The sequence below is a fragment of the Phyllostomus hastatus genome, unplaced genomic scaffold (assembly GCF_019186645.2).
Source record: "Phyllostomus hastatus isolate PE091 unplaced genomic scaffold, TTU_PhHast_1.1 phas_contig_148, whole genome shotgun sequence".
Taxonomy (NCBI): domain Eukaryota; kingdom Metazoa; phylum Chordata; class Mammalia; order Chiroptera; family Phyllostomidae; genus Phyllostomus; species Phyllostomus hastatus.
This window is the reverse complement of record NW_025333607.1, coordinates 4152877-4177604: the sequence shown is the minus strand read 5'-3', so window position 1 is coordinate 4177604 and position 24728 is coordinate 4152877. Positions and strand designations below refer to the sequence as shown.

The following is a 24728-nucleotide window of genomic DNA, read 5'->3' as shown; positions in this document are numbered from 1 at the left end:
GGGGAGGTGGTGGCAGCGGCAGAACGGGCCGTCCCACGTTCATGTGTGGGTGCAAATCGGGAGGGACACCTTAGGAGTAAGCAATCCCAGCCCCCTGCCAGACCACACAGCCCAGGGTTCCGGTGCCAGGAAGAGAAATCCCCATAGGTTCTGGCTGTACAAACCAGTGGGGGTTGGGGTGGTGGAAGAAACTACGAGATTTTCAAGAAGCTCACTTAAAGGGACTGCATGGACTCAGAACGTACGCAAACCCACCCACTCTGGGACTCACCCCCAGGGCAACAGCTAGAAGGGTGCCAGTCACATATGGGAGGTGGGTGAAGTGACTGGAAATGGGGCAAGTGCCAGGCAAACCTACAGAAGCCAGGCAGTGGCACTGTCCCCTCTCTGAGCTCCCCCCTCCCCCCGCACACACAGAGCCACAAATCGGTGAAGTGGGTTGCCCCGCCCTGGCGGTTACCTAAGGCTCCGCCCCACACACTTTACAGGGTGTCAAAGCAGCTCTACCTAATACACAGAAACACATGCAGGGAGGCTAACCAGTTGAGGAGACAAAGAAATATGGCCCAAATGCAAGAACAAAACAAACCCCAGAAAAAGAACTAAACAAAACGGAGGTAACCAGCCTATCAGATACAGAGTTCAAAACGCTGGTGATCAGGATGCTGAAAGATCTCACTGAGTACAACAACAACATAAAGGAAGAAATGAAGGTTACACTAAATGAAATCAAGAAAAATCTACAGGGAACCATCAGCGGAGGCGAGGAAGCCAAGATTCACATCAGCAACTTGGAACATAAGGAAGAAATAAGCATTCGACCAGAAGAGCAAGAACAAAAAAGAATTCAAAAGACAAGGATAGTATAAGGAGCCTCTGGGACACCTTCAGACGTACCGACATTGGAATCAGGGGTGCCAGAAGGAGAAGAAGAGCAAAAATTGAAAATTTATTTGACAAAATGAATAAAACTTTCCTAATTTGGTGAAGGTAATACACATAGAAGTCCAGGAAACACAGAGAGTTCCAACCCAAAGAGGACTCAAAGAGGACCACACCAGGACACATCATAATTAAAATGCAAAAGGTTAAAGATAAAGAGAAAATCTTAAAAGCAGCAAGAGAAAAGGAGACAGTTACCTAGAAAGAAGTTCCCATAAGACTGTCAGCTGAGTTCTCAAAAGAAACCTTGCAGGCAAGAAGGGGCTGGAAAGAAGTATTCCAAGTCATGAAAGGCAACGACCTACATCCAGATTACTCTATCCAGCAAAGCTTTCATTTAGAATGGAAGGGCAGATAAAGTCCTTCCCAGATAAGGTCAAGTTAAGGGAGTTCATCATTCACTAAGTCATTATTACAGGAACTGTTAAAGGGATTTATTTAAGAAAAAGAAGATCAAAACTATGAACATTAAAATGGCAACAAATCCACAACTATCAACAACTGAATCTAAAAAACAAACAAACAACCAGAACAGGAACAGAATCATGGACACGGAGATCATCTGGAGGGTTATCAGCAGGGAGGGGAAGGGAAAGGGTGGGGAAAAGGTGCAGGGATTAAGTACAAATCAGTAGGTACAAAATAAACGGGGAGGTTAAGAATAGAATGGGAAATGGAGAAGCCAAAGAACTTACATGCACTGCCCATGGACACGAACTAAAGTGGGGATTGCTGGAGGGAATTGGGGTGAGGAGCAAAGGAGGAACAATTGGGACAACTGTAATAGCATAATCAATAAACTAAGTAAAAACAAAAACTGTCCAAGAGTTGGAAGGGAAAGTGCTGGAAGAAGTACATTTGAACATTAGCCTGTTGTTTCCCTGTTTCATTTTCCAAAGCTGCCCAGGTCTGAAACGTCTGTGTAGGCCGGCACACAGTCAGCGAGAGCGGGGGCCAGTCGGGGAGGTGCCCCCACTTTGACTTCGCTGAGAGCTGCCCCGCCCTCCTCGCTCCCTCCCGGATGCTCAGGCTCAGACCTGGCTTCCCTTCCCCCGCAGCCTGACCTCGGATAGAGAAGCGTGGCCGTGGGGATGGGTGTGCCAGTGGGTGAGTGACTGGGGTGCTGGGTCCCAGCCCAGGGCTGAGCAGGCAATGAGGCGGAGCCCCACACCAGGTGAGGCCGCCTGCTGGCTTGGGGTCTCCCGCGCCTGTGCTGCTTCCTCTTCTCCAGCTAACGTTTCCCCGGCTGACTCAGGGGTGGCGGCTCTCACCCCTCTTGGTCCCATCCGTCTGGACCCCCACGTCCTTGTTGGAGGACAGTTCGGTGGGATGCGAGGGGTTGGGAGGCACAGGAACGTGTGAGGAGCAGAAGCAGGGGAATTGAGGAACTTCAGTTCCCTTTATTTCTTCCTCAGACGTGGGGTCGCCCCGCTGTAGAAGGAAGGTGAAGGCCACGTGGGACCACAGGTCCAGCGTGATTGTCCTTCCTGGAGAGTCCACTTCAGGGCACAAACCCAGACATGCTACGGTGCAAAATGTACAATGCGCACTTGCTTTTTAAGGGTAGATGAGTAGCCTTCCAAGGCATGGCAGGCTGATGCCCAGAGGGTGGGTGCCCCACAGCCGGAGTGGTTGACCCTGTGGCTGTGCTGGGACCCCCTCCCCGAGGCACAGGTGAGGGGATCACCGTCTCCCGGTGCCACCTGCGCCTTCCCCCAGCTCTTCGGCACAGCTTGGCTCAGGCGAAGCTTTCAACTGTTCATTATTTAGTCAACAGAGGAGAGACGGGAAGAGGTTGGGATTCTGCCTCCTAAGACTCCAGAAAAGAGGTCCCCCACCTTCAGCCCTAAGCTGGAAAGACTCAGGTTCCCTCAGAGATGCGCCAAGTCATCTGACATTCAGCACCTTCCTTCCCTCCCTCTCTCCCGCCTTTTTCCAGTTCCTTTGGTCTCTGTCGACCCCTGACCCCCTGACGCGGAGCCAGGTTGAACGGCCCGAGCTGCACCTCTGCACGACCTGGTCTTCGGCAGCAGCGCCCCCGCCCCACTGCCCCTCCACCGCCCGCTTCCTCACTTGCCCTTTCTTGTTCTTGGGGGGAAACCGCTATTGACCTGCTGCTTCTTTCTCTTACTGAGGAGTGGTACCCAGTGCACGTGGCGTTTGAACATGAAATACACACATGTGTGGAGCAGGAGGATGCTGCCGGCTGGAACTGCCCGGCCAGAGAGAATGGCAGACAGACAAGGGCGCATCTCTAGCGGAGGGTGACGCCTCCCTCGGGAGCCTCAGTGTTGCAGGCGGTTAGGTCGTTACGTGAGAATGCGGCAGGAGGGGCGCGCTAGCATGAGAGTGTAACCCGGGTACCGTCTGAGACTCGCCTGTACTACCTGCACTAACCTAAGAATTTGACCTGTAAACCAAGAAGGAAACTTCAGCTCAAATCTCAGAGTACAGTGGGCACTGGCTTCCCCCGGGATTCCCACTTTCCTGTGTAGATAGATAAACGCTGACTCTGCCCTCAGGCAGGCCTGACACTTGTCCCCCTGCTCTGCTGCACACCCGCTCTGTGACTTTGGGCGAGGTCCGTAACCTCTCTGAACCTGTTTTCATGTCTGTAAACTAAAAGGAAAATATCTACCTATTTGGAAGGTGAAGGAGAAAATGCACAGGACACAGGTCCCAGGACCTTGCGGCCAATGTCAGCTATTTGTGGTGGTTAGCAAGGCTGAGTCCGAGTTCGAATGATCCGTGGAGGGACGCAGCACTCCGTAAATCCAGGCGTGGAAATGAGTACACACCTGTCTGCTCTGCCTGCTGTCCTCACCCCCCAGTGACACTGACGGAGCCCCGTGACCCCTCAGATTAGAACTTGGGTTGCATTTCAAGCTAGTGCATCTTTCCTTGGGGAGGTGCCAAAGGCTTTATCTGCTGTGCACACCCACGACTTCACTCTGCACTCGGCGGAGAGGCTCTCGCTGGTGCCCCCATTTGACCTGAGAGGTCCGTATGGCAAGACCAGCTGAGGGGAGTCATGGGGGAGGCACCTGCTGCCGCTAAGAAAAGAAATGGCACCTCCAGGGTTGGGACACAGTCTGTGGCCCGGACAGGCAGGTGGCACGTGCCTGACAGAAGACCCTACAGCTGGCGAGGGAACTGGGGCCCAGACATGCGGCCTCACTGCGCCCCGGCTGTCGAGATGGGAAATACAGAAAAGCAAGGTCTCAGGGGCAATGGCCGGGTGCCGTCCAGGTTCCGTCCGCCAGGCCCTGTCATGACCAAATAACCATCGCTGGGATGACGGCCACCTCCTTCTCGAGTTTCCCGGAATCAGGGTGCCCGGCCCCCACGTGATGCTAATCTTGGTGCTCTCCTTGCTGCCAACTCTTTCTGGGTCTTCGGCTGGGCCAGACTTTGTCCCCATCTTAACGGGAACAAACGTGTAGACAGGGTGGGGGTGGGGCAGCCTTTGCTTGCTGTTCCCCAAGGAGGACAGAAAAGCAGATCCCCTGTCCCCTCAGTCACTGAAGTCCCCCGACAGTCCGACTTCAAGGGCACTCAGGTGGCCCGTCCGATCCCCCGCCACCGCCCTGACCAACATCCGCTTCCTCCCATCCAGATCGTGGCCGCCATCCTCGCCATTGCTGGCATTGTGATGATGACCTACGCAGACGGCTTCCACAGCCACTCCGTCATCGGCATAGCGCTGGTGGTGGGCTCTGCGTCCACATCCGCCCTCTACAAGGTAAGGCACGGCACGGCTCCCGGAGATTCTGCAGCAAGATCACAGGTGCGTGGGTGGCTGGCCCAGCCCCTAGGACGCCCAGGGCCCTGCTCGCTGGGCGCGGCAGGCTGCGACTCTGCCTCCTCCGTGCTCACTGCTGCTGCCCATCCGGGACAAACCTTTCAGCCTTTGGGATGACACGGGTATTGCCCGTGCATCTTCCGAGTGAGTTAGTGAGGTCGTGTTTTGGCGAGGACTGGGGAAGGGTCAGGGACTCTGAATGGCGAATGGCGGCTCGGTGTTCGGGAAGGTCATTCCCCATCAGATGGGACTCGAAGGTTTCAGTATCTGGTGCAGCTTTGTCATTTAAATGATTCTTCACGTGGCTCTTGCAGCTGCCAGTCCCCAGAACGGGTCCATGTGCGTCTCCAGCAGTGTTTGCACAGCGCCACACCCGGGGTTATAAAACGTTTTGACGGAGCATCGGAAGCCTTAGGAAAGTGTGTCAGTCATAACTGCAGGCCTAGAGGAAGTGACTTTTTCTGCCCACACCCTGACTACGCCCCCTCCCATCCCCCACCACCATTTCTCCCCTGCTCCCCTGGCCCGCCCCCTTCCAGCAGGGTGCAAATTCTGTCTGCTCTCCAGGTGGGGAACCTGGCCTTGAGGACTCAATGAGAAATGAAGCCTTAGCTTTGAGACTTATCGGCCCTCTAGGGATCCAGAGAAAATTAAGTATTCTAGAACGTTATAGGAAAAGGCATTTTTTCCAGCTGTGAGAGACACAGCCTATGGTGTTGACTTCATGATCTCCCTACCCTCCCTGCCCACAGAAAGCAGCACACGCGTGGCTTCCCTCTCTGAAACACGTGTGCAAGTCTAGTGCCATTCGGAGACCTCAAAGCCACCGTCCGATTGTGTTAGGCGGCCTCGCTCGGCCTCACTGACTTGGCACGTGCTGATGGGAAGCGGGAGCGTATGGAACTCGGCCTGCGGCGAACGCAGAGGCTCTGACGCTTCCCTCTCCTCCGCGGTCCTCGTCCAGAGGGGCCCGGAGGTGGAGGGCTGAACCCAGTGACTCCCTGCCCGTGCTTCCTGCACGGAGACCCACAAACCCCCGGGAGACGTGAAAAGGCTGAAAAAGGAAGAAGCGGGGAAAGAAGGAGGGACGGAACTGCGGAGACTCAGATTAGACCCCCAGCTCACCAAACACAGGGATGGAGGAGGGTCAGCTTCCGACCACTCCAGTCGCATCTGTCCCTCTCCTTCTGGTCTTCAGCGTGCGGCAAAGGCTCAGGCGCCTGCCACTGAGACCCACGCCTTGTCTGGGAGGGGCAGGGCGGAGCCACGAGCTGTGATTGATGGGCCGTCTCCACCTTCTGCTCACGAAAATGCCTCCGCAGCGGAGCCCTTTCTCTGGGGGCAGCGGTGTTCGGACTGTGCTGTCAGAGGAAGTCAGAGGTCAAGTGTAGGGTCCGGAGAGGACTGTGTCATCATGGCCAATACTCCCGTGGGTGTGGCTGCCTCCTCTTCAGACACTCTGAAGCTGGGGTACGGTGTCGTGAATACGATGCCGACAAGCGGGAACCCCTGATTCCTGAGGGGGCCGGAGAGTAGTACGGGCTCAGCGAGCACAGGTCAGACCCCTGCCCATTTCCGAGGGCCTGGTAGGCAGGGTTCACTTGGCAGGGTCTGTGCACGCGCCCCGAGGCCCAGCCCAGGCGCTGGCTGCCTCACCTGTGGCCAGGCGGTGGCCACGGCGGCCTTCAGCCCTCCGCCTCTGCTTCCTCCGCAGGTCCTGTTCAAGCTCCTCCTGGGCAGTGCCAAGTTCGGGGAGGCCGCCTTATTCTTGTCCGTCCTGGGTGTGTTTAACCTCCTCTTCGTCACCTGTGTCCCCGTCATCCTCTACCTCACCAAGGTGGAGTACTGGAGCCCTTTCGCCGACATTCCCTGGGGGAACCTCTGCGGGTTCGCAGTCCTGCTGTTGAGTAAGTGGCGCTCAGCTGCCGGGACTCCCCTGGGGCTCCCTGGCCCTGGGGGGCGGGGAGGATCGGAGGCCTGCTACCCTTACCCCCTGCCCTCTGCCACCCGGTGCTTTTCAAGGTCATCATTTCACAAAGGGAAGCCCTGGTGACGATGATCCTGGGTCCTCATTCTGGAACCACAGTGGCTGCCGTGTGGCCTGTGCTCACCGCGGTTCTGGGCGGTGAACAGTCTTCCCCAGCAGGCCTCCCGGCCCCCGGTGCTGCCAGTACACGCCCCTCGGGCAGGGGAGCAGCCGGCCAGTCACGCCTGCCGAGCTGCTGAACGTTACAATAGAACGTCGGCTCCAGAGCTGTTCATGCTGGCTGCGTTCAATAAATACTATCAGCTACCTTCGTTATCGTCATCCTCGTCATGACCCCATAGGCAGCTGGTGCCAGGCGGACGTGCCACCGGGAGACCCATCTTTGTTTCCGTCCGAAAGTGCGGCTGCGGAGCTCCTGCTCACCCGGCCAGCCCAGGGTCCAGCTGGCGCCTCCTCATGCATTACCTCCTCCAGACCCCTCATCCCTTCTTCAGAGCTCCGGGGAGAGGAGGGCTGAGTAATCAGGGCGTTTGCCCTTAGTCCCTAAGTCCCGGAGCCCTCACAGGAACCCGAGGTCAGCGAGTCAAAGCCAAGGGCAGGGGACGGGGAAGCTGGGGTCAGACAGACCACAGACGAGCCGAGGCCAAGGCCGGTCACGAGTAACACCGATTTCTCACTCTCTACCTCAGCGTTCAATGTCGTGTTAAACTTTGGGATTGCTGTCACGTACCCCACTCTGATGTCTCTTGGAATTGTCCTCAGTGTACCTGTGAATGCAGGTGAGTCTCTCTATCTGGCTTTCTGTACCTGCTTGTCATGGGCACACACACACTTGGCAGCACACACCCACACGTGTGCACACATGCTCCTGCTCACCCAGCCAGCCCAGGGTCCAGGCATGTGGAGCCCTGCTGTGTCTGGCGTGCACTGCAGGCCTCCCTTGTGCACAGACAGCCCGCCCTTCCGTGACTTGGTGACGTTTGCTACGTCTGCAGCATGTTCTCCCCAGTGGGCTGCTTTTCACTGACCACACGAGACACAGAAGGTCTAAGCCATCTCAGTGCTGACCGGTGTGGGGATCAGCAACGGGCATCATTAATGTTCATAGTATGTGTAGGAAAGTGTGTGGCAGGAGACGTGTTTACGTTTGCCAGTGACTTCCTAGGGGAGACAGTCCTCTCGGGGTGTGTCGGGCGTGGCACAGAGACCTGTGTGTGAACTGAAGAGTGTGAGCCTCTCTCCCCACCCCCCCGAAGAGAGAGGGAGACCCCTCCGCAGTGGGCTGGGGCCTCTGCTTCCCACGGGCCCTCATCATGCACCCAGCTGGCAGCTCCCCCAGAGACCAGCCATCACTGGGCACTCACCTCCTCCCTTCTCCGGGCTCATGCCCGCTGACACGGACTTAGGATTCTCTTCCCCAAATCTCCCGGCCTCCCCCTGACTGCCCTGTATGGAGTGTGCCCGGCCAGGGAGGGGTTTGTGAACTGCCCCCCCCAGACCGTTAGAGGTCAGTCTCCCAGGGAGTGGCAGCCCCCCACCCGCCTGTTGCCTGTGCTGCTAACACCCTGCAGGCACAGGCAGAGCAGTTCCCGGTTTCGAAACCCCTTCCTGAGATCCGGTCTCTTCCCCTTCTGCATCGCACGTCTGTGCGCACCTCGCCCGGTGCTGCCGGCCCTCCGTCCGTGCCCTGGGGCAGCCCGGCTGGGCATCAGGACCAGCGCCACCTCGGGAGGCCAGTGGTCCCCACTCATCACCTCTCTGAGCATCCCTGATCACCTGGCTGCTATGAAAACCACACGAAATAGTCTGGGGGCAGCACTCCCACGGGCAGAACGCCCTTGACCCCCGGGGAAGCTGGTACAAAGTGGCCTGGCTGGTCCGTGTGCGGGAGCCGCAGACTTCTGAAGAAGAACCTGCCCCCCTCCCTCCCTGCGTCTTCTCTGGTTCGTGCAGTCCCACGGTGTGCTCAGCGCGAGGAGGCAGGCTGCAGGAGCTCTCAGACCAACCGAAGCCCACTGCGGCCACACCCCCAGACAGGTGTCCCCCTACTCACCTGCACCTGACCAGGCTTACCGAGGTGGCAAGGACAGAAGCAAAGGTGTCTGCTGCTGTCTGACATGTCGGAGCAGGGCCAGCGCTGGGCTCAGCCACCCCCTGACCTCTGTCACCGCACGGCTCAGGCGTCGGGCTGGCGGGCCACCCCTACCTGCTGAGTCACAGAACGCTCTCCCCATATCAAAAATCAACGTATTTCTCAATTAACTTCTCAGTGAATTAGATTTCTCAAATATCAAGAAACTACCATGTTATCGTGGGATAAAAGATGTTCTATTATGTCACCGAGTTTTTTTTAAGGTTTAACTTTTACTCCTCTTAGTCTTTTTTGGCCTGCCCTCTGGACAAGGGAGAGTTGGGGGCAGGAAATAGAGGAACAGGGGCGGGAGACAACCAGACCTCAAACTGGCAGCCGCAGGGCCGCCCCCACCTGGAGGCCTGGTGGGCAGCCCTCTGGCCAGCTGGTTTTCAGAACCTGCACACTGTGAAGAAAGCAAACCCCCTCTCATGAGACGATGTAAGGGAGAAGCGATCTGGTGTTAGAAGACAGCTCCCAATTTGCTCCCTCAGGTTTAGGATGCAGCGGGGAAGGGAGGGGAGGGGAGAACAGGGAGGGGAGGGGAGAAGAGGGGAGGGGAGGGGAGGACGGGGGAGGGAAAACCCTAGACGCCCACAGGCTTCTGATCCCTTGGCTGTGCAGAGAACAGTGGTCTGGGTTGTTACTAAGTGACGTAACACTAAGCCTGTCTCCCACTTGGCTCCTCCCCCGACGAGTGAGGAATGAGCCCTGAGCCGCGCAGGCCTTCCCTGAAGCCTAACAGTCGGCGATTGGAGCCTCACACCAGCAGTGTCCTGGGTAGGGGACCAAATATTCGTATTTGTCGTCTCCACACACCCAGTTCCAAGTTGGTCTTCCAAACACAGATGTGCGTATGTGGTGAAATAATGCTCTTTAATGATAAGAATTCAGTATGCCATTGTAGAAAATGGGAAAAGTACCCAAAATATAAAGAAACGGCCACGTTTTCATCGTCCGCTGCCCAGAGGTGGCACAGTCAAGCTCTGGCACTCACAGAGTGGGGCAGGAACAGGTTCCCAGTTGTGAGTACGTGAAACAGGGTTTATGCCTGTGTTATCACGTACCACTGCATTACTTCCCGCACAAACGACTACGACCCTACTTCTGTCCGGGGCCCCACACGCGGGCACAACAAGCCCACGTCGCATCTCGGGTCGTCGGGGACGCGAGTGCAAGCACCAGGCCTCCTGCCGGAGGGAGCGAGGGCGGACGGGCAGGAGGCGGCCCCTGCCCGCCTGGAGCAGGCCGGGCCAGCCGGCTGCCCGCCGAGTGACCGTGTGCTCTGTCCCCGCAGTGGTGGATCACTATACCAGCACGATCGTCTTCAACGGGGTCCGCGTCATCGCCATCATCATCATCGGCCTGGGCTTCCTCCTGCTGCTCCTGCCGGAGGAGTGGGACGTCTGGCTGGCCCAGCTGCTCACCCGCCTGAAGGTGCGGAAGAAGGAGGAGGCGGCGGAGGGCGGCGCCGACCCGGGCTCGGGGCCGCCCGGCAAGAGGAGAGGCCGCCCCTCCTTCGCCCGCTGACGCCGGGCTCTGGGGCTCTCGGGGACGCTGGCGCTAGGGATCGGGAGGTCTATTCCCGGCGGGACTGCGGCTGGTGCGGTGTACATACCTGTACAGTTTTGGTAACCTTGGTAAGTCACACGGTATTTATTGGCATGTCCAATCTGCTTGCTCTTCTTCACGTCAGACCTTCCACTTCAGGCATCGGTTTGCAGCGAGAGGAACGGGAGAGCCTCCACTCTTTCTAGATGAATGTAGCGCAAGGCACAGCTGGCCTGGCCTGCCCGGGTCAGTCCGGACGGCGGGCGCTCCTGGCGGGGCAGGGTTTTGAATCTCAGCAACTGAAAACTACATTGCACACTGTGATTACTTTTCAGCTGTGGTAGGTCATATATATATATTTTTTAATACCAGAGCTATCTATCCTCTTAATTTTATGGGGTCTCCATGAACCCAAAGATAATGAAGGTCGTTTGGGTGGACAGCTGGATGTGAAGAGGGGGTGCAGAAAAGGAGAGCGGATACCAGACACCATCACCCGCACTAGCTGGCGGCAGCTGGAGGGGGACAGGCCCGTGCCGGGTGACGTCGGTGGGCGGGGGTGGGGGGGGCAGGTGATCCGAGCCCCTGCCTGTCGGCTCTCCCGCGTCTGTGTAAGGTCACGCCAGAGAAATTACAGTGCCTTCTACAGAATCTCCGTCTTTACCTACGTGAAGCGAGGTGACATTATAAGTCACTGGCGCCGTCTTATAATTTAGATGTAGACATCCTTAAAAACAAATAAAACTATACGTTATGTGTGTGTGTACAAAGGTGACAGAGCGGATGGCCAGCGTCACGGAACGCGGGTCCCGGTGAGCCGTGCGCACACGGGGCAGGCTCCGCGGGAGGGGGCAGACTGCCGGGGGCTTTTACTTCATGACCAAGACCGACAAATTATTTACAGAATCTGTACATCTTTTTATGAGACTTTTAAGCACCAGGCCGTTTACTTCCACAACTGAGCTCTGCCGGAAACTTCTATCTGTGATAGATCTGAATGTAAAGAGGGACGAGGGGGGTAGAGTCTACTATTTTTGAAGTTTACATTGTTACATACGAAACGGAACCCTTATTTTGAAACGCGGTCATGACCCAAAGGTGCCCTGTGTAACCACGGAGTCTCTCGTGCCACAGGGGCAAGGGGCACTCATGACCTGAACTTTTTAGCCGATTACTCTTCTCCGTTCCCATTACCTGTTTGGCCAAACAGACGAATAAACCATTTAAAAAGAAGCGTTGGGTGCTGTCTTGCGGGCCACTCGGGTATGTTCCCACCACACCAGTTCTGACACGCGCTCCCAGCAGGTCCCGCCTTCTGTCACCATCGCGGCCCCAGGCCACCCACCCGCCTGGAGGGAGGAGACATCGTGTGGTAAAGACAGATTTGACTTGCACGAGAGTGATAGAGAAGGCCCTGGCTGGCGTAGCTCAGTGGATTGAGTGTGGGCTGCGAACCAAAGTGTCGCAGTCGCAGGTTCGATTCCCAGTCAGGGCACAGGCCTGGGTTGCAGGCCACGGCCCCCAGCAACCGCACATTGATGTTTCTCTCTCTCTCTCTCTTTCTCCCTCCCTTTCCTCTCTAAAAATAAATAGAATCTTTAAAAAAAAAAGAGTGATAGAGAGTAAGTCCCGAGGCAGTTCCCTTCCCCTCCCCCGCCACATGCTGTCCCTCCACCAGCGGCCTGCTGCCCCCACTCTGCCCTGGGCCTCACAGCCGGCTCCCTGTCCTTCGCAGACTGGGCCCACAGCTCGGCGGGCACTGGTCTCTCATAGCAGCCTCGGAGTGGCAGCCCAGGTACCTCCATGGACAAGGTCCTCCAACCCGGCTTCCACACCTAACTTTCGCTCTGGGTGTCCTAACCTAATCTAGCCCCACGGAGAATTTGATCCAGGAGCTGTGATAAACTCTGCCCTGCTGTTCCAGGCAGCTGGGGCCACGGCTGCGAGGTCTGAGGTCTCTGGTCCTACAGCTGCAGAGGGCCGGGTTTGCTAAGGGCAGGGGGAGGCGCGTGAGCAGAGAGATGGTGAGTCTCTCTAGGCCACCTCGTCCTACGACCCACCCCTACAGCGTCTGCACACCACAGACCCCTTGCAACATGGGGTCAGAACCAGGAGAGTCGAGCGTCCAGAGCAGGGCACGCCCTGTGCAGGGAGCCCTGTGTGTGCGCTGAGGGGCTGTGGGACTCTGTCTGGGCCCCAAGGCCCTCCAGTCACCTCAGGGAGCCCAGTGAGCATGTCCTGTGTAAGCCATAACATGAAAAACTGGGAAACCCTACATTTGAGCAGCTTTACCTCATGTCCCCACCAGGCGTAAAAGCCGGGGAAGGCCTAAAAGAACTGAAAGCAGGACTCAGAGAGATGCTTGTGCACCTGTGATCACAGTGGCATCACTCCCGGGGCCAGCTGGTGGGAGCGAACCACGTGTCCATCGAGGGGTGAATGGAGGAACGTGGGGTGTGCCCATCAGTGTCAATGTCATGTACAAAATAAGAAATGGTCGGCCGAAGGCTGAGACTTGGTGACATGCACGCTGTCTTTTATACACACAGTTAAAAGTAGGATTTTTATTGGATTGCATTTTAACATATTATTTCTTAGAGGAATTTACCTTTTCTCACTTTATTGAGATACAATGATATATAATGTATCAGTTTGAAGTGTAAACATACTGAATTGATATTTGTATGTAAATCGCAAACTGATCACAACAATAAGCTTAGTTAACATCTGTCCCCTCACAGTTAGTTTTTTGTGTGATGAGAACTTTTCATCTCTGTTCTCTTAGCAACTTTCAAATACCCAATACTGTTCACTGCAGTTACCATGTTGCATCCTGTGACTTACTTCTAACTAGAAGTTTCTGCCTTTAACCGCCTTCACCCACCTCCCACCCCCGCCCCCAGTTTATCTATGAATGTGGCTTATTTAGATTCCACCATAAGTGAGATCACATGGTATTTGTCTTTCTGTCTGACATATTTCACTTATAATGCTCAGGGGCCCTCCAGGTTGTTGTGAAGGGCAAGATTTCCTTCTTGCGGCTGAATAGTATTCTCTCATAGACGCGCCCTGGGTTCCACTAAGGAACACTCACCCAGCGGTGCACGCGTAGGTTGCTTCCGTGTCTTGGCTGCGTAAGTAACGCTGCAGTGAACACGGGGTGCAGACGTCTCTCCGGGAAAGTGATTCTTTTTCTCTCAGACGTGTTCCCGGAAGCGGAGTTACCGCAGCCTACGGTCGTTCCATTTTTAATTTTTTAAGAGAACTGCGTGCTGTTTTCCACAGTGTCTGCACAATTTGCATTCTCTGCATTTTAAAGTCACTTGAGCCAAGATTTTTAAATTGGGAGATCTTACATAAAAATGTGGATTTCTGAGGTCTCTTCAATGACCTCTCTTGAAAGAAGCTTCCAGAAAGTTAGGCCTGCGTTTCATAGGCAAAAATCAGCTGACCCCTCGTTGTGGCCACAGCCTTCGGCCACACCGTTCACGAGTATCTGTAGGGGTGTCTGCACTGGACGCGGCTCGTCTCCATCACTTACCTGCGCTCTGCCGGCCGTTGAGAGTCCTCCTTGTGCCGTACGGAGTTTGGGCCCAAGCACGAAGGGTAGGAAGGTAGACCCCGAGGGAGGCACATGCAGACACACGCAAAGAGGGCATGAAGTGGCATGTCCACCAGTGTCTGTGGCAGGGGATACGGCCAGGGAGATGGGCGGTGCCCAAACCATGGATCAGCCTTTCCAGTGCCCACCTTTTCCTGGCTGACGCATAAACTGACCACGACTAAGAGGCATGCCTGGCAAATAGCCCACGGGAGGTGTCCTTCCTTCACTCAGCACCGTGACGGGGCCCTAGGAGGATGGGCATCTGCCTCAATATTTTATGAAGAGCAGAACAGGGGTGTTCGCACACCCAAGCAGGTAGAGCAGGCTGGTCCCCACCAGGAGCTGTGCACAGGTGCCACACATAAGATTGGCTAATGGGATTGAGGGTGAGCTGCTTTCAATACAGAGACTTGACCCAATCAATCCAGCAAGCAGCAACGCAGACAGCAAAGAATCAATATGGAGGGCACTGCCCTGGCAGACAGGGATCCAAGCGGATCTCCGCTGAAAAGTCAGCAACAGAAAAAGCAGAACCAAAAATAGAAACTCCTTTAACTTATGGGAACTCAGAAGTGTATGCTATACGGTTGATTTTATTAACATTGGAGTTAATAATAGATGTTTGCAGGAAACACTACCGATTCCCAAACAAGTAGACCGCAGGGAATCCTAAGACCCTCTAGGCCGTTGCCCAGTTATTTTACAAGTCGCTTATGATGAGACATAATCAATCCTAAAAATTCTCTAGAAGTGTTCAGGAGTCTATATTTGTACTTACCCTTCCGTCTTTATAACTAGTGTGTCCCTGTCGATGTGCATCTGGAAATTCTTCTAAACATTTAATACTAAAAACTAGAGTGACTTCTTCATCACCTATGGTGCTTTGGTCAGAAGCAGTATTCTACTAAGTAATTTGAATACCCAGTGCAGTTCCAGCTTTACAGAAACGAGAAGACACAGCAGCCACTGCGACAACTCCGTGACCTCCCTCCCGGTTCCGTCTGTGCCAGGCGCCCTGCCTGGGTGAGCGGGAGAAGATTCCTTAGATCCACTTTGGGTCAGGCCTGCAGCTCTGAGCTCGCCTCCCTGGTCGTTGGAAACCCCCTGGTGGGGCCACTCTTCTGAGGCACAGCACGCCGTCTCCGTGAAGGCCTTTTTGAAATTCAGAATCAGTCTTTGGTAAGGGCTGCCCACCAACCCCATTCACTTATTTAACTAGAATTCTCTTCAATGACTAGCCGGTAGGTCACCTAAAACGCCCTGAGAGAATGGGACGTCGTAGGGCATTCTCTCATAGTAGGCTTTTTCATAGTCAGCTCCTGAAACGATAGTGCTGCCCTAAAAGTCCCCCTCGTGCGGTAGCTCGAGGTGGCTCAGTTGGTTTGAGCATCCTCCCGTGCACCAAAAGGCTTTGGGTTCAATCCCCAGTCAGGGCACATACAGGAAGCAACTGATGTTTGTCTCTCCCCCTCCCCCTTCCTCTCTCTCTCAAATCAATAAACATATCCTCGGGTTAGGATTAAAATATATATTGAGGGGTATATATATATAAATCCACTTCGCATTCAGTGGTTTATGACAAGTGTCTGCTCAGGCACCTGCTCCGCTGGTGACCGCACTTGGGGGGCGGAGCCTGGGTTTGCGGAGTGGCTCCAGGCTGGAAAGGCTCCCGCTGGCTCCGCCCCCAGCTGCCGGTGGAGGCGGAGCTTGCTCCCGGGGAGGTGCGGGTCTTTCCACAGACCTAGCTGCCCTGATTGGTGGTGTTTTTATTTTTTGTCTTCTGATCTCTCTGCCTTGTGTGGTTTTAACTGAGCACTTTATATGATTCCATTTCCTTTCCTTTAGCATATCAGTTATAATACTTACTTTTAAACTTTTTTAGAGGTCACCTTACAGTTTGCAATATACATTCTCAACTCACTTTCAATATGCATTCCCAACCACTTTCAATAAAACTGTAGCTCTATATGTAACCCTAATTCTACTCATCTTTATGTATCATTTCGTTTCATTTATATATAAGCATATGTATACAAATATATAAGGCATAAACTGAAGATAGATACATGAGCATACCTAACTGAATACACTGTTATGTCGTTGCCTTTTGCTATGCCTTGTAGCCATCTCATTGAAAGCCAGACAGGCTGTACCAGATGCCTTTAGTGGTGTAGCAGTGTGTATCCCGGGGGGGGCGCCCACCATCCTGTGAGCAGGTCTCCATCTGCACTGTGGACTTCTTCAAGGGCTTTTCTCCCCTGCCCTTGGGGGGACAGGATGGCTCATGAGGCTGGTGTCTCCCTTCCCCTAGTGAGTTAGGCTCTGATGATTAACAGCTTTCTCAGGGGCGTGGGGGGTGGGGAGGCGGGGAGGCAGCCTTTCCAAGAAGAACAGAGGGCCCTGGGTGGTTCACAACGGTTCCTTTCCCCTTCTGCTGCTGGAAGCCTGAGGGATGTACCTCAGATCTTTGCTGTCGAACTCCTGGAGGTAAATCTCACAGTGCAGTGGGGCCCCCTAGGCCGGGGCCCCTGGAGTTTTGAACTTGGCCTCGTAGACGCTGCGCTTCCCACGCTTGTCAATTGCACTTCCTGTTTCCTGCCTGCCCTGGTTCTGGTGGCGGCTTCCACCTGTCTGGCCCTGCCTGCTCTGGTGAGTTTTCTCCGTGTTTGTCTGTCTGCCTCTCCAGGGCCGGGGGCGGTGGTTTGCTCAGAGTCCTTACTCTTCTCTCACAGATCCTGGAAAAGTTGTTTATTATCAGCCTGTTCCGGTGTTACTTGCTGCTGGGGTGGAGGGGAGACTTCCAAGCTCCCAACGTGCGGAACTGGACTCCGGAAAGGAACCCTAAGGAATACTTCCCCTGAAGGGCGAAGGGGGTCAAAAGGCACAAACTTCCGTCACCAAACAGATGGGTCCTGGGATGTAACGCACGGCGCGGTGACCGCAGTTGGTGACACCGTCTGCTTATTTGAAAGTTGCTGAGAGTCAATCTTCAAAGTTTCATCCCAAGGAGGAAAGTCTGTCACTGTGTGGCGATGGGTGTTAACTAGACTCATTGTGGGCTCATTGCCCAAGATACAACTATCATATCATTGTGTCGCATATATATTGCGACGCAATATATTGTGTCAAATATACTGGAACAAATATATGGTACTTCAATTATATCTCAATTTAAAAGCTAAATAATTTTTTTTAAAGTTCTGAAGAGAAGCAAAACAAATGATTACAGAAAACACGAACTGTGAAGACCCAGATGTGTGTACCAATTCACCTCTGACCCCTCAGTGATGGGGCTGCAGTCTGCAGGCTCCTCCCCATCCCCCCAGGGGTCCCTGCCCCCATCTTGGCCTCACACAGGTTTCAGCCTCACTCCCCAGGACCCCCTCGGCCCCTGGAGTTGCCCCCTCACGTGCTCTCTGACTCATGGTTCTAAGCCTGTCCATCACAGCCACCAACAATTTCATTTTTCACCATAAGACCAGCCCTTCCGTTTTGGGCCACTGGGATCCCCTCCCAGCCACGGCCAGAGGCATGGGGCTCAAGCTTCTCCGACCCCGTGGGTCTGAAAATGTGTAAAGATTTAACCAGGTTCCCGGGGAGGACTGTGCTGTCATTGGCAAGGGGGAAAATGCACCCCCTCCAGGTGGAGCCCCTTCCAGTAAGTTCCGTAATCAGCCCTCACAGAACAGAGGGGAACGCCTCGCAGCGGGGGATGGGAGAGTTGTTCTCATCTGGGGAGCTCGGCCCGTGTGCACGGTCACTTCCGCTGCCCACAGAGTTCATCCTTATTCTGCGTGGAGTCCACTTTGCCAGCAAGCTGTACCTACACGTTTGTACCGACCTGCTCTCCCAAACTTGTTTTGTGTTTTACACAAACAGGAGTTCATCTTATACATTTATTTGTTTCCTAAATACTTTAAGAACAGAGTCTGCATAATTGAAATAGTACCTGTCTTTGAGAAACTTAGACATTAATATGAGAACTAGCGAGGCCACCAGACCATGGGAGACAGTGGACTCTGGGGGCAGACTCAGTGCTGCTTTGGTCTGGGGGCGGGGTGGGAAGTACTCCGTAAAGGGATAACTTGTTGAGTTGGCCCGGACTGGGAGAATAGGGACCTTAGACACAGGGGGGTGGCGGGGCAGTTTAGGTGAATGGGAAAGCAGGGAGAGAAGTGGGTGTTGGTTCGGGGCGATATCTGGAACGGGCAACAGCTCGGGGAGGGAGAGGGGTATCGGTAGGAGACTGTAGGGCATACACTCTGAAACAAGCTAAGTCCCAGTGTGGGGTCTTCAGTGCCACCCTGAGGCGTCGGGGTATTCACTGATCAGCATGAGACAGCCCCTGGAGGAGACTGAGCAGGAGAGTCACATGATGCATACCCATCATTTCTGCCCATCATCCCAGTCTGTTGGGATCCCTTTGACCTAGAGTCTATTATTAAAGTGGTGAGCTATTGCCCTGGCTGGTGTGGCTCAGTGGGTTGAGTGCCAGCCTACAAACCAAAGGGTCACCAGTTAGAATCCCAGTCAGGGCACACGCCTGGGTTGTGGGCCAGGTCCCCGGTAGGGGGAGCACAAGAGGCAACCACACATTGATTTTTACTCCCTCTCTTTCTCCCTCCCTTCCCCTCTGTCTAAAAATAAATAAAAAAAAAATTTTTTAGAGAAATATCAACGTGTGGTTGCCTCTTGTGTGCCCCCTACTGGGCACCTGGCTCACAACCCAGGCGTGTGCCTTGACTGGGAATCGAACCGGTAACCCTTTGGTTTGTAGGCTGGTACTCAGCCCACTGAGCCACACTAGCCAGGGCACAAATTAAATCTTTAAAAAATCAAACAAACTGTGAGCTATCTCCTCCAGCCCCATATCCCTGGCAGGTTAGATACCCATCCTCAAATATGCTTCCTAATTTGACTACGAAATATACAAAAGTCATAGCCCTAGTCACAACCCAAAGTGACCTCCCCGCAGGCTGATGAGGACTCAGATTCTGTGGGCCGTGCATCTCCCCAAACTGGACACCTGTGAGTAGCAGCGTCCAGCTGCCATTATCAACGACAATAGCTGACACTACTGACTGCTTGCACCCATGCGCATGTCTCCCACTCACTGCTTGTTTGAACCTCTCACCAACCTATGCGGTGACTGGCACTTGCAGGGTATTCCTTGAAACATCACATCTTTCCTGTCCCACACTTGAATCTCAGCCTTATTATTTGGTTTTCAATCAACCTCCGAAGAAAGCATGAGACTTGTCCAATAGATCCTTCTCAAAACCTTCAGGCAAGTGTAACTCCTTTAATGTCAATCTGGTTAATAGAAAGGCTTAGACAATTCGCAAGATTAATTAGAAACTTCATTTTCATTTGTGTCTATTGAGGCTAAATGAAAAGTTTTAAATCCGACATAGGGAAATAGTGAAATAGAGTTTAAACTTGGTCCAAAAGCATGATTTTTATCTAAGCGAACCTGAATTTTATGAAAAATTTGAAATCTAACATTGCTAGCATGAGCCCTTGGTTGCCTAGGTAATAAAGCAGGTTTCCATGGAAACCCATGGGTCTGTATCAAAGAAACCCCTTGAATTTTAATGGTATGAAAGAGCATCATCTAAGAAATAATAAGTATTGCCAACTGGAACTTTCTTGGTGATGCTTAGACTTTTATGCTCACATCTGTTAATAGTGGTGGTTGTTTTGGCCAGGAAAACAACCTTTACACATGCAAGTAACAGCTAAGTACTCTGTCTTATTTCCTCCTTACTCCACAGTTTCAATCCCCAGATGTATTTTGATCTATATTGTAGAGAAGGAAGAGATTTCTAATTATGTTACCCTTTTGCATTGTGATGAGTTAAGTCACAAAATTTTCTTACCAATGGAACTAGTAGATGGGTCCACAGCCTATGATGTTTCTCCCAAGTCCAGGAGATGAAGAGTGTGATGGAAGGCAGGGGTGTGTTTCCGAATATGCTTTCTGTTTCATAGAAGAGTTCCCCGATAGAGTGCTCTGCTCCGTATTCGGGGGAGTGCGGGGAACACCCGTTAACCAAGAGCCTGTCTAACATTGCACTGATGTCTGCTCCCTACACGCTAATTCACGAGGAGGTAGAGCATCAGCTGTAGATGTCCTTGCAGATGGGCTGCGATTCACAGCAAATAAGTACATAGAGGTGAGTGATTTGCCAAAAGTCAAGTAGCTAGTAGAGGGCAGACCCCGCACTTGACCTCCTCAAGTCTGTTTCAGGGAATGCGAGAGGCTAGCTTGTGTGAGACTCAGGGGAGAGGCCATGTTGACTTGGAAGGGTTTTAGCTCCCAAGTGTGGCCTTCCATTTGGTTTCCAAAGGATCTGTTCTTTGAGAGACAGGCCCCAGATGATGAGGGGGTGTGGAGTGAATGACAGCTGTAGTAGCGCTTAGTGGTCTTGTCTTTCACTTCATTCAAAACAGTTTTGTTAGACTGTATTGTGACAGCTGTCCTATCAGTGTGCATTTAAAAAACCTTATCAAAATCAGTGAATTTCTGTGTAGCCACTTTAATATTGAAGACGGAAGAGAATATGCAACATTTTTGGCATATTATGCTTTATTATCTCCAGGAAGAGACAAACGCAACTCAAATTCAAAAAAAGGCTTGTGCAGTGTATGGAGAAGGTGCTGTGACCGATCGGTCGTGTCCAAAGTGGCTTGTGAAGTTTTGCGCTGGAGACGTTTTGCTGGGTGAGGATGCTCCACGGTCGGGCAGACCAGTTGAAGTGGACAGCGATCAAATTGAGACATTAATTGAGAACAATCAATGTTCTGCCACCTGGGAGAGAGCCGACATACTCAAAATATCCAAATCAATAGAGTTATGGTGAAGATGAAAAATGTGTATTCTATCTTTATAGGAAAAAACCATCTGAACAACCCAATAGTTGCCAGGGTCGCCACTGTCACTGCCTGTGGGCACACATGCCAAAGCACAAGCATCCAGACTTGCAGAGTGACCATCAGGGGCCTAGAAGAAAATCCAGGCGACAAAGAAGGGAACTTACAGCCACTAGGAACCCAGATGTTAGAGGCAGGGGTAGGAGAGAGCGGGTCCCTCCCATGTGTTCGGTGATAGTCCCAAATAGGAATGACAAGGAGGCCGATTGAGCCCAGTCACAAAGTGGGCTGACCACTCAGCACCAAGGCTTTTCGCTTTTTTGTGGGTCTGAAAGATGGGGGCAGGAACAAGTCAGAGGATTTGCTCAAAGTATCTAATGGCAGAGACACTCAGATTGGTGGAAACGCACAGACCTCGGTTTCCCAACCAAATCAAAAAGGGATTCCTAGGACTGGGCTCTGGATGTAAAGAAGCGTTAGGAATACCTTCCCTTCTGCTTTTATTGTCCTGCTTCTGTGTGTACAGGTGTGATGTGATTTTTAAAATGCACATCTAAATATGTCCAAGTAGGTGTTAACAAGTTTAAGGTAAGAGTCCTAGGTAACAAAAAGAAGTGTTTTTTCCTTTCTTATTGGTACATGAAATAATGGTGCAAAATATAATCAATACATCTTAGATTTGATGAGTCTTAAGACTTCCTTTATGTTCAAGATGGAGTGACCTCTCAAATATAGTAATACTAATAACAGTTATCTTTTCGTTTTTCGGTAACACTTAGAGAATTTACCTTTTTATGTTTAGTGTGAGAATGTGCATTTCCATAAGGGCAGGGATTTTCATCTATTTTGTTCCCCAATATCTCCCAGCCCCTAAAACAGTGCTGGGCACATAATAAGTCCTCAATATTTATTGAATGAATGAATGAATGAATGAAATCTTTGTGTGTGCTAGGCATTGTGCTAAGTGCTTTGCATGCATCATTTCATTGAACTTTCACGAGAAATCTAATGTAGATATTACTGTCACCCACATTTTCGGCTGAGGAAGCCAATGTAGATGAAGATTCAGTAACTGCCCAAGGTCACCCAGCTTGACCCTGGGGGAGGAAGGATCCAAGCCCAGTCTGGCTGCAAACCTACACTCATCCACGACACTTTGCTGCTTCTAATACTGCCCGTGTTCCCCTTCTTGGTTTCTCTGGGCTCCTGCTGACCTTAGTGTGTGCTTTTATCATTCTTTTTATTACTCATTATTAGAGAATAGAATGGCCTGGGTCCCCTCCTAAACCAAGCTTCTCAAGGGCCGAGACCTCATCTGTCTTTATACCCCCAAGACTAGCGCAGCACCTGGCACCGTGCAGGCACTTTCTGTCCGTGAAATCAATGGGCTCTGCAAGCACAGGAGGCATGGCGAAGGATTCAAAGGTTCCTAACTGGCAGACCGAGGCTTGCGGACCAGATGAGAAGGAACAGCTTGCAAAGAGCAGCTGCTCTGGAGAGGGAATCCTGGGGCCAGTTTTGAACGTGTTGGAGTGATGGGAAGAGCAATGACAGGAGAGGCCCACTGGGGACTTGGAAAGAGAAAACTGGCCCAGAGGTTCTTTTAGGACTAAAATGGAGACTTGCAAGTCTTTCTGATAGAAGTGGTACTGAAGCTGAGAAAGTGCATCCACTCACCCAGAAAAACAGTGCGGAGAAGAAAAGGACGTGTTAGAGCACGCCTACAGGCAGCGGGAAGAGGGCACAGAGCTCTAAGGGCACTCAGAAGGACCTCTGCAGCAACACTGACGTTGAAGGCATCTCTCTCCTGTTTGTGTCCCTGAGGAGGTGTCTCTGAGAACTGCTTTGTAAAGCAGTCAGATTATAAATGAAAGTCCGTGGGCAGCAACAGAAAAACAACCCACACGTGTTCAGTGCTCCTGCGCTGTGCACCAGCGGCTTGGGACCTGCTGAGTTCAGACTACAGCATGCCCATCCACGACCACCTCTGGATGACAATGGCCAGCACCACCACCGGGGTCCTGCCTCCTCACCCATACTCCTCAGGGCCTCCTCTCCCCTGCACACGGGCTGGAGATTATGCCCCCTTTGTGCCATTGGATGGTACCCACATTCTTTTACTGGCCCGTATTGTAGGTGAATTTGGCCTTTGCATTTATCCTGCCTTGTTTTTTCCCCCCTTATCAACACCTCAACACTTCTTTTCTAGTTTTTTCTGTTGCCTGAACCACTTTCTCCACTGGTGAACCCTTGGGGGTAAGGGGGGCACTATTACTGCAGTTCACATAACCTCGTTGATAATTCTTTGTGCCTTAGTCCTACCACTGACCAGGAGGAACCACTTCGCCACACACGTGGCAGTTAGCGTGTGAGTCTACTGACTTTTGACCTAGCTGAGCACATAAGGTGTTAAATCCATTAAAAATGTAGTCATCACATTATACGTGTTCTGTTTTTACCTCTGTGCAGTAAAGAAGAACTTTCTCAGGTCAACTGCTCTATTTAAACATTGTGACATACATCATTCATATAGAAAAAGTAGACACACTTGCACGGTTTATTTAAAGAATAATTACAAACAAGCACCCAGGTCCAGGCGGGGAGCACATTCAGAATTTCAGAACACCCCTCTGCACCCCTCCTGATCACATCCCATTTCCCTGAACAGTTTCAGCGTTGGTGTATGTGGCCTGAGCAACATGGTTGCGTTTTGCTGGGTTTGCACCCTGACACAAGTGCAAACACAGGGCGCCTGTTCTTCGGTTGATTCGCTTCTGTCACTCAGCACTGAGATGGATCTTGCTGCTGTTAGCGACCAGAGTGTGCTCCTCTTTGCCGCTGTGTCTGCCATACGTCCCAGTATGACCAGTAACTCATCCTTCCTATTGTTGTTGTGAGCCGTGTTGTAGCTGCACCCAGACGAGAGACGCTGTTTTCCAAAGCGGTTGTATCCATTTCTACGGCCGTCCCTGTGCGGGGACTCGCTCCGTCCTCCTTGTTAACACTGGTGACTGTCCGTCGATGTCATCTCTGCTCCGGTGGGCGTCTGGTGTTGCCTGGTCGTTCTTACCTTCCTTTCTGTGGTCACTAGTAAGGATATGCATGTGTGCAAATGGGTCACTTGCAGTTCTTCTTTGGGGTCCCACCTCTTTAAGCCTTTTGCCTATTTTTAAAATTAGGTGCTCTCCTTTTTAATTTGTAGGTACTCTTTATATATTCTGAGTACTAATTCTTCCTTTATTATATGTTTTGCACATTTCTCCTACAATGCGGTTTTGTCTTTTCCACCGAATTTTAATGCCATTGAATTTATTCTCCTTTATGGCTAAAAACAAATCTTCTCAACCCCATACTCATAAAAAAATTCCTCTGTACAGGTCCACGTAATTTACCTGAAGTCCATGCAGCCTCCTGCCACTAAGTCACATTTTTCACCAAATGAGTTCCAAAGAGAGCCCTGGCCTGCGGCTCCGGCGCTCGGTGCCCTGTCCTGTAACCGAAACGCGGCAGGTTGGATCCCTGCCGTGGGCGCCTGTGAGAGGCAAGCGATCCCCTCTGCCATCCAAGTTTCTCTCTCTCCCCTTCCCGCTCCCTTCCTCCCTCTCCACAAAGCAATGGAAAAAGGGTCCTCCGGTGAGGATAAAAAAAAGTTCCAAAGAGCATGGTCCAGCGCTGCTGGCTCAGGCTCAGCTTCCCCAGGAAGCCTCCACGGAGAGGCCGCCTCGGGGAGCGGGGACAGAGTTCGCACCGTGAGCCTTTGGGCGGTGCCGAGCGAGACACAGACACGTGAGTCAGGAAAGGGGCGGAGCTCGTCCCAGGAGTGAAAACTACCCGGACT

At 52.6% G+C, this 24728-nt stretch overlaps 1 protein-coding gene across 2 annotated transcripts in view; it reads left to right on the top strand.

Moving 5' to 3' along the window:
- The window catches only part of SLC35F3 (solute carrier family 35 member F3), a 256002-nt gene extending 244375 nt beyond the window's left edge, over positions 1-11627 (top strand). For both annotated transcript variants that reach the window (XM_045861756.1, XM_045861760.1), the window contains 4 exons: positions 4559-4684; positions 6459-6651; positions 7421-7510; positions 10160-11627. In XM_045861756.1, the coding sequence (XP_045717712.1) occupies positions 4559-4684; positions 6459-6651; positions 7421-7510; positions 10160-10392 (642 nt within the window). In that variant the 3' untranslated portion in view covers positions 10393-11627. The remainder of the gene's footprint in view (positions 1-4558; positions 4685-6458; positions 6652-7420; positions 7511-10159) is intronic.
- Positions 11628-24728: the final 13101 nt, after the last annotated feature.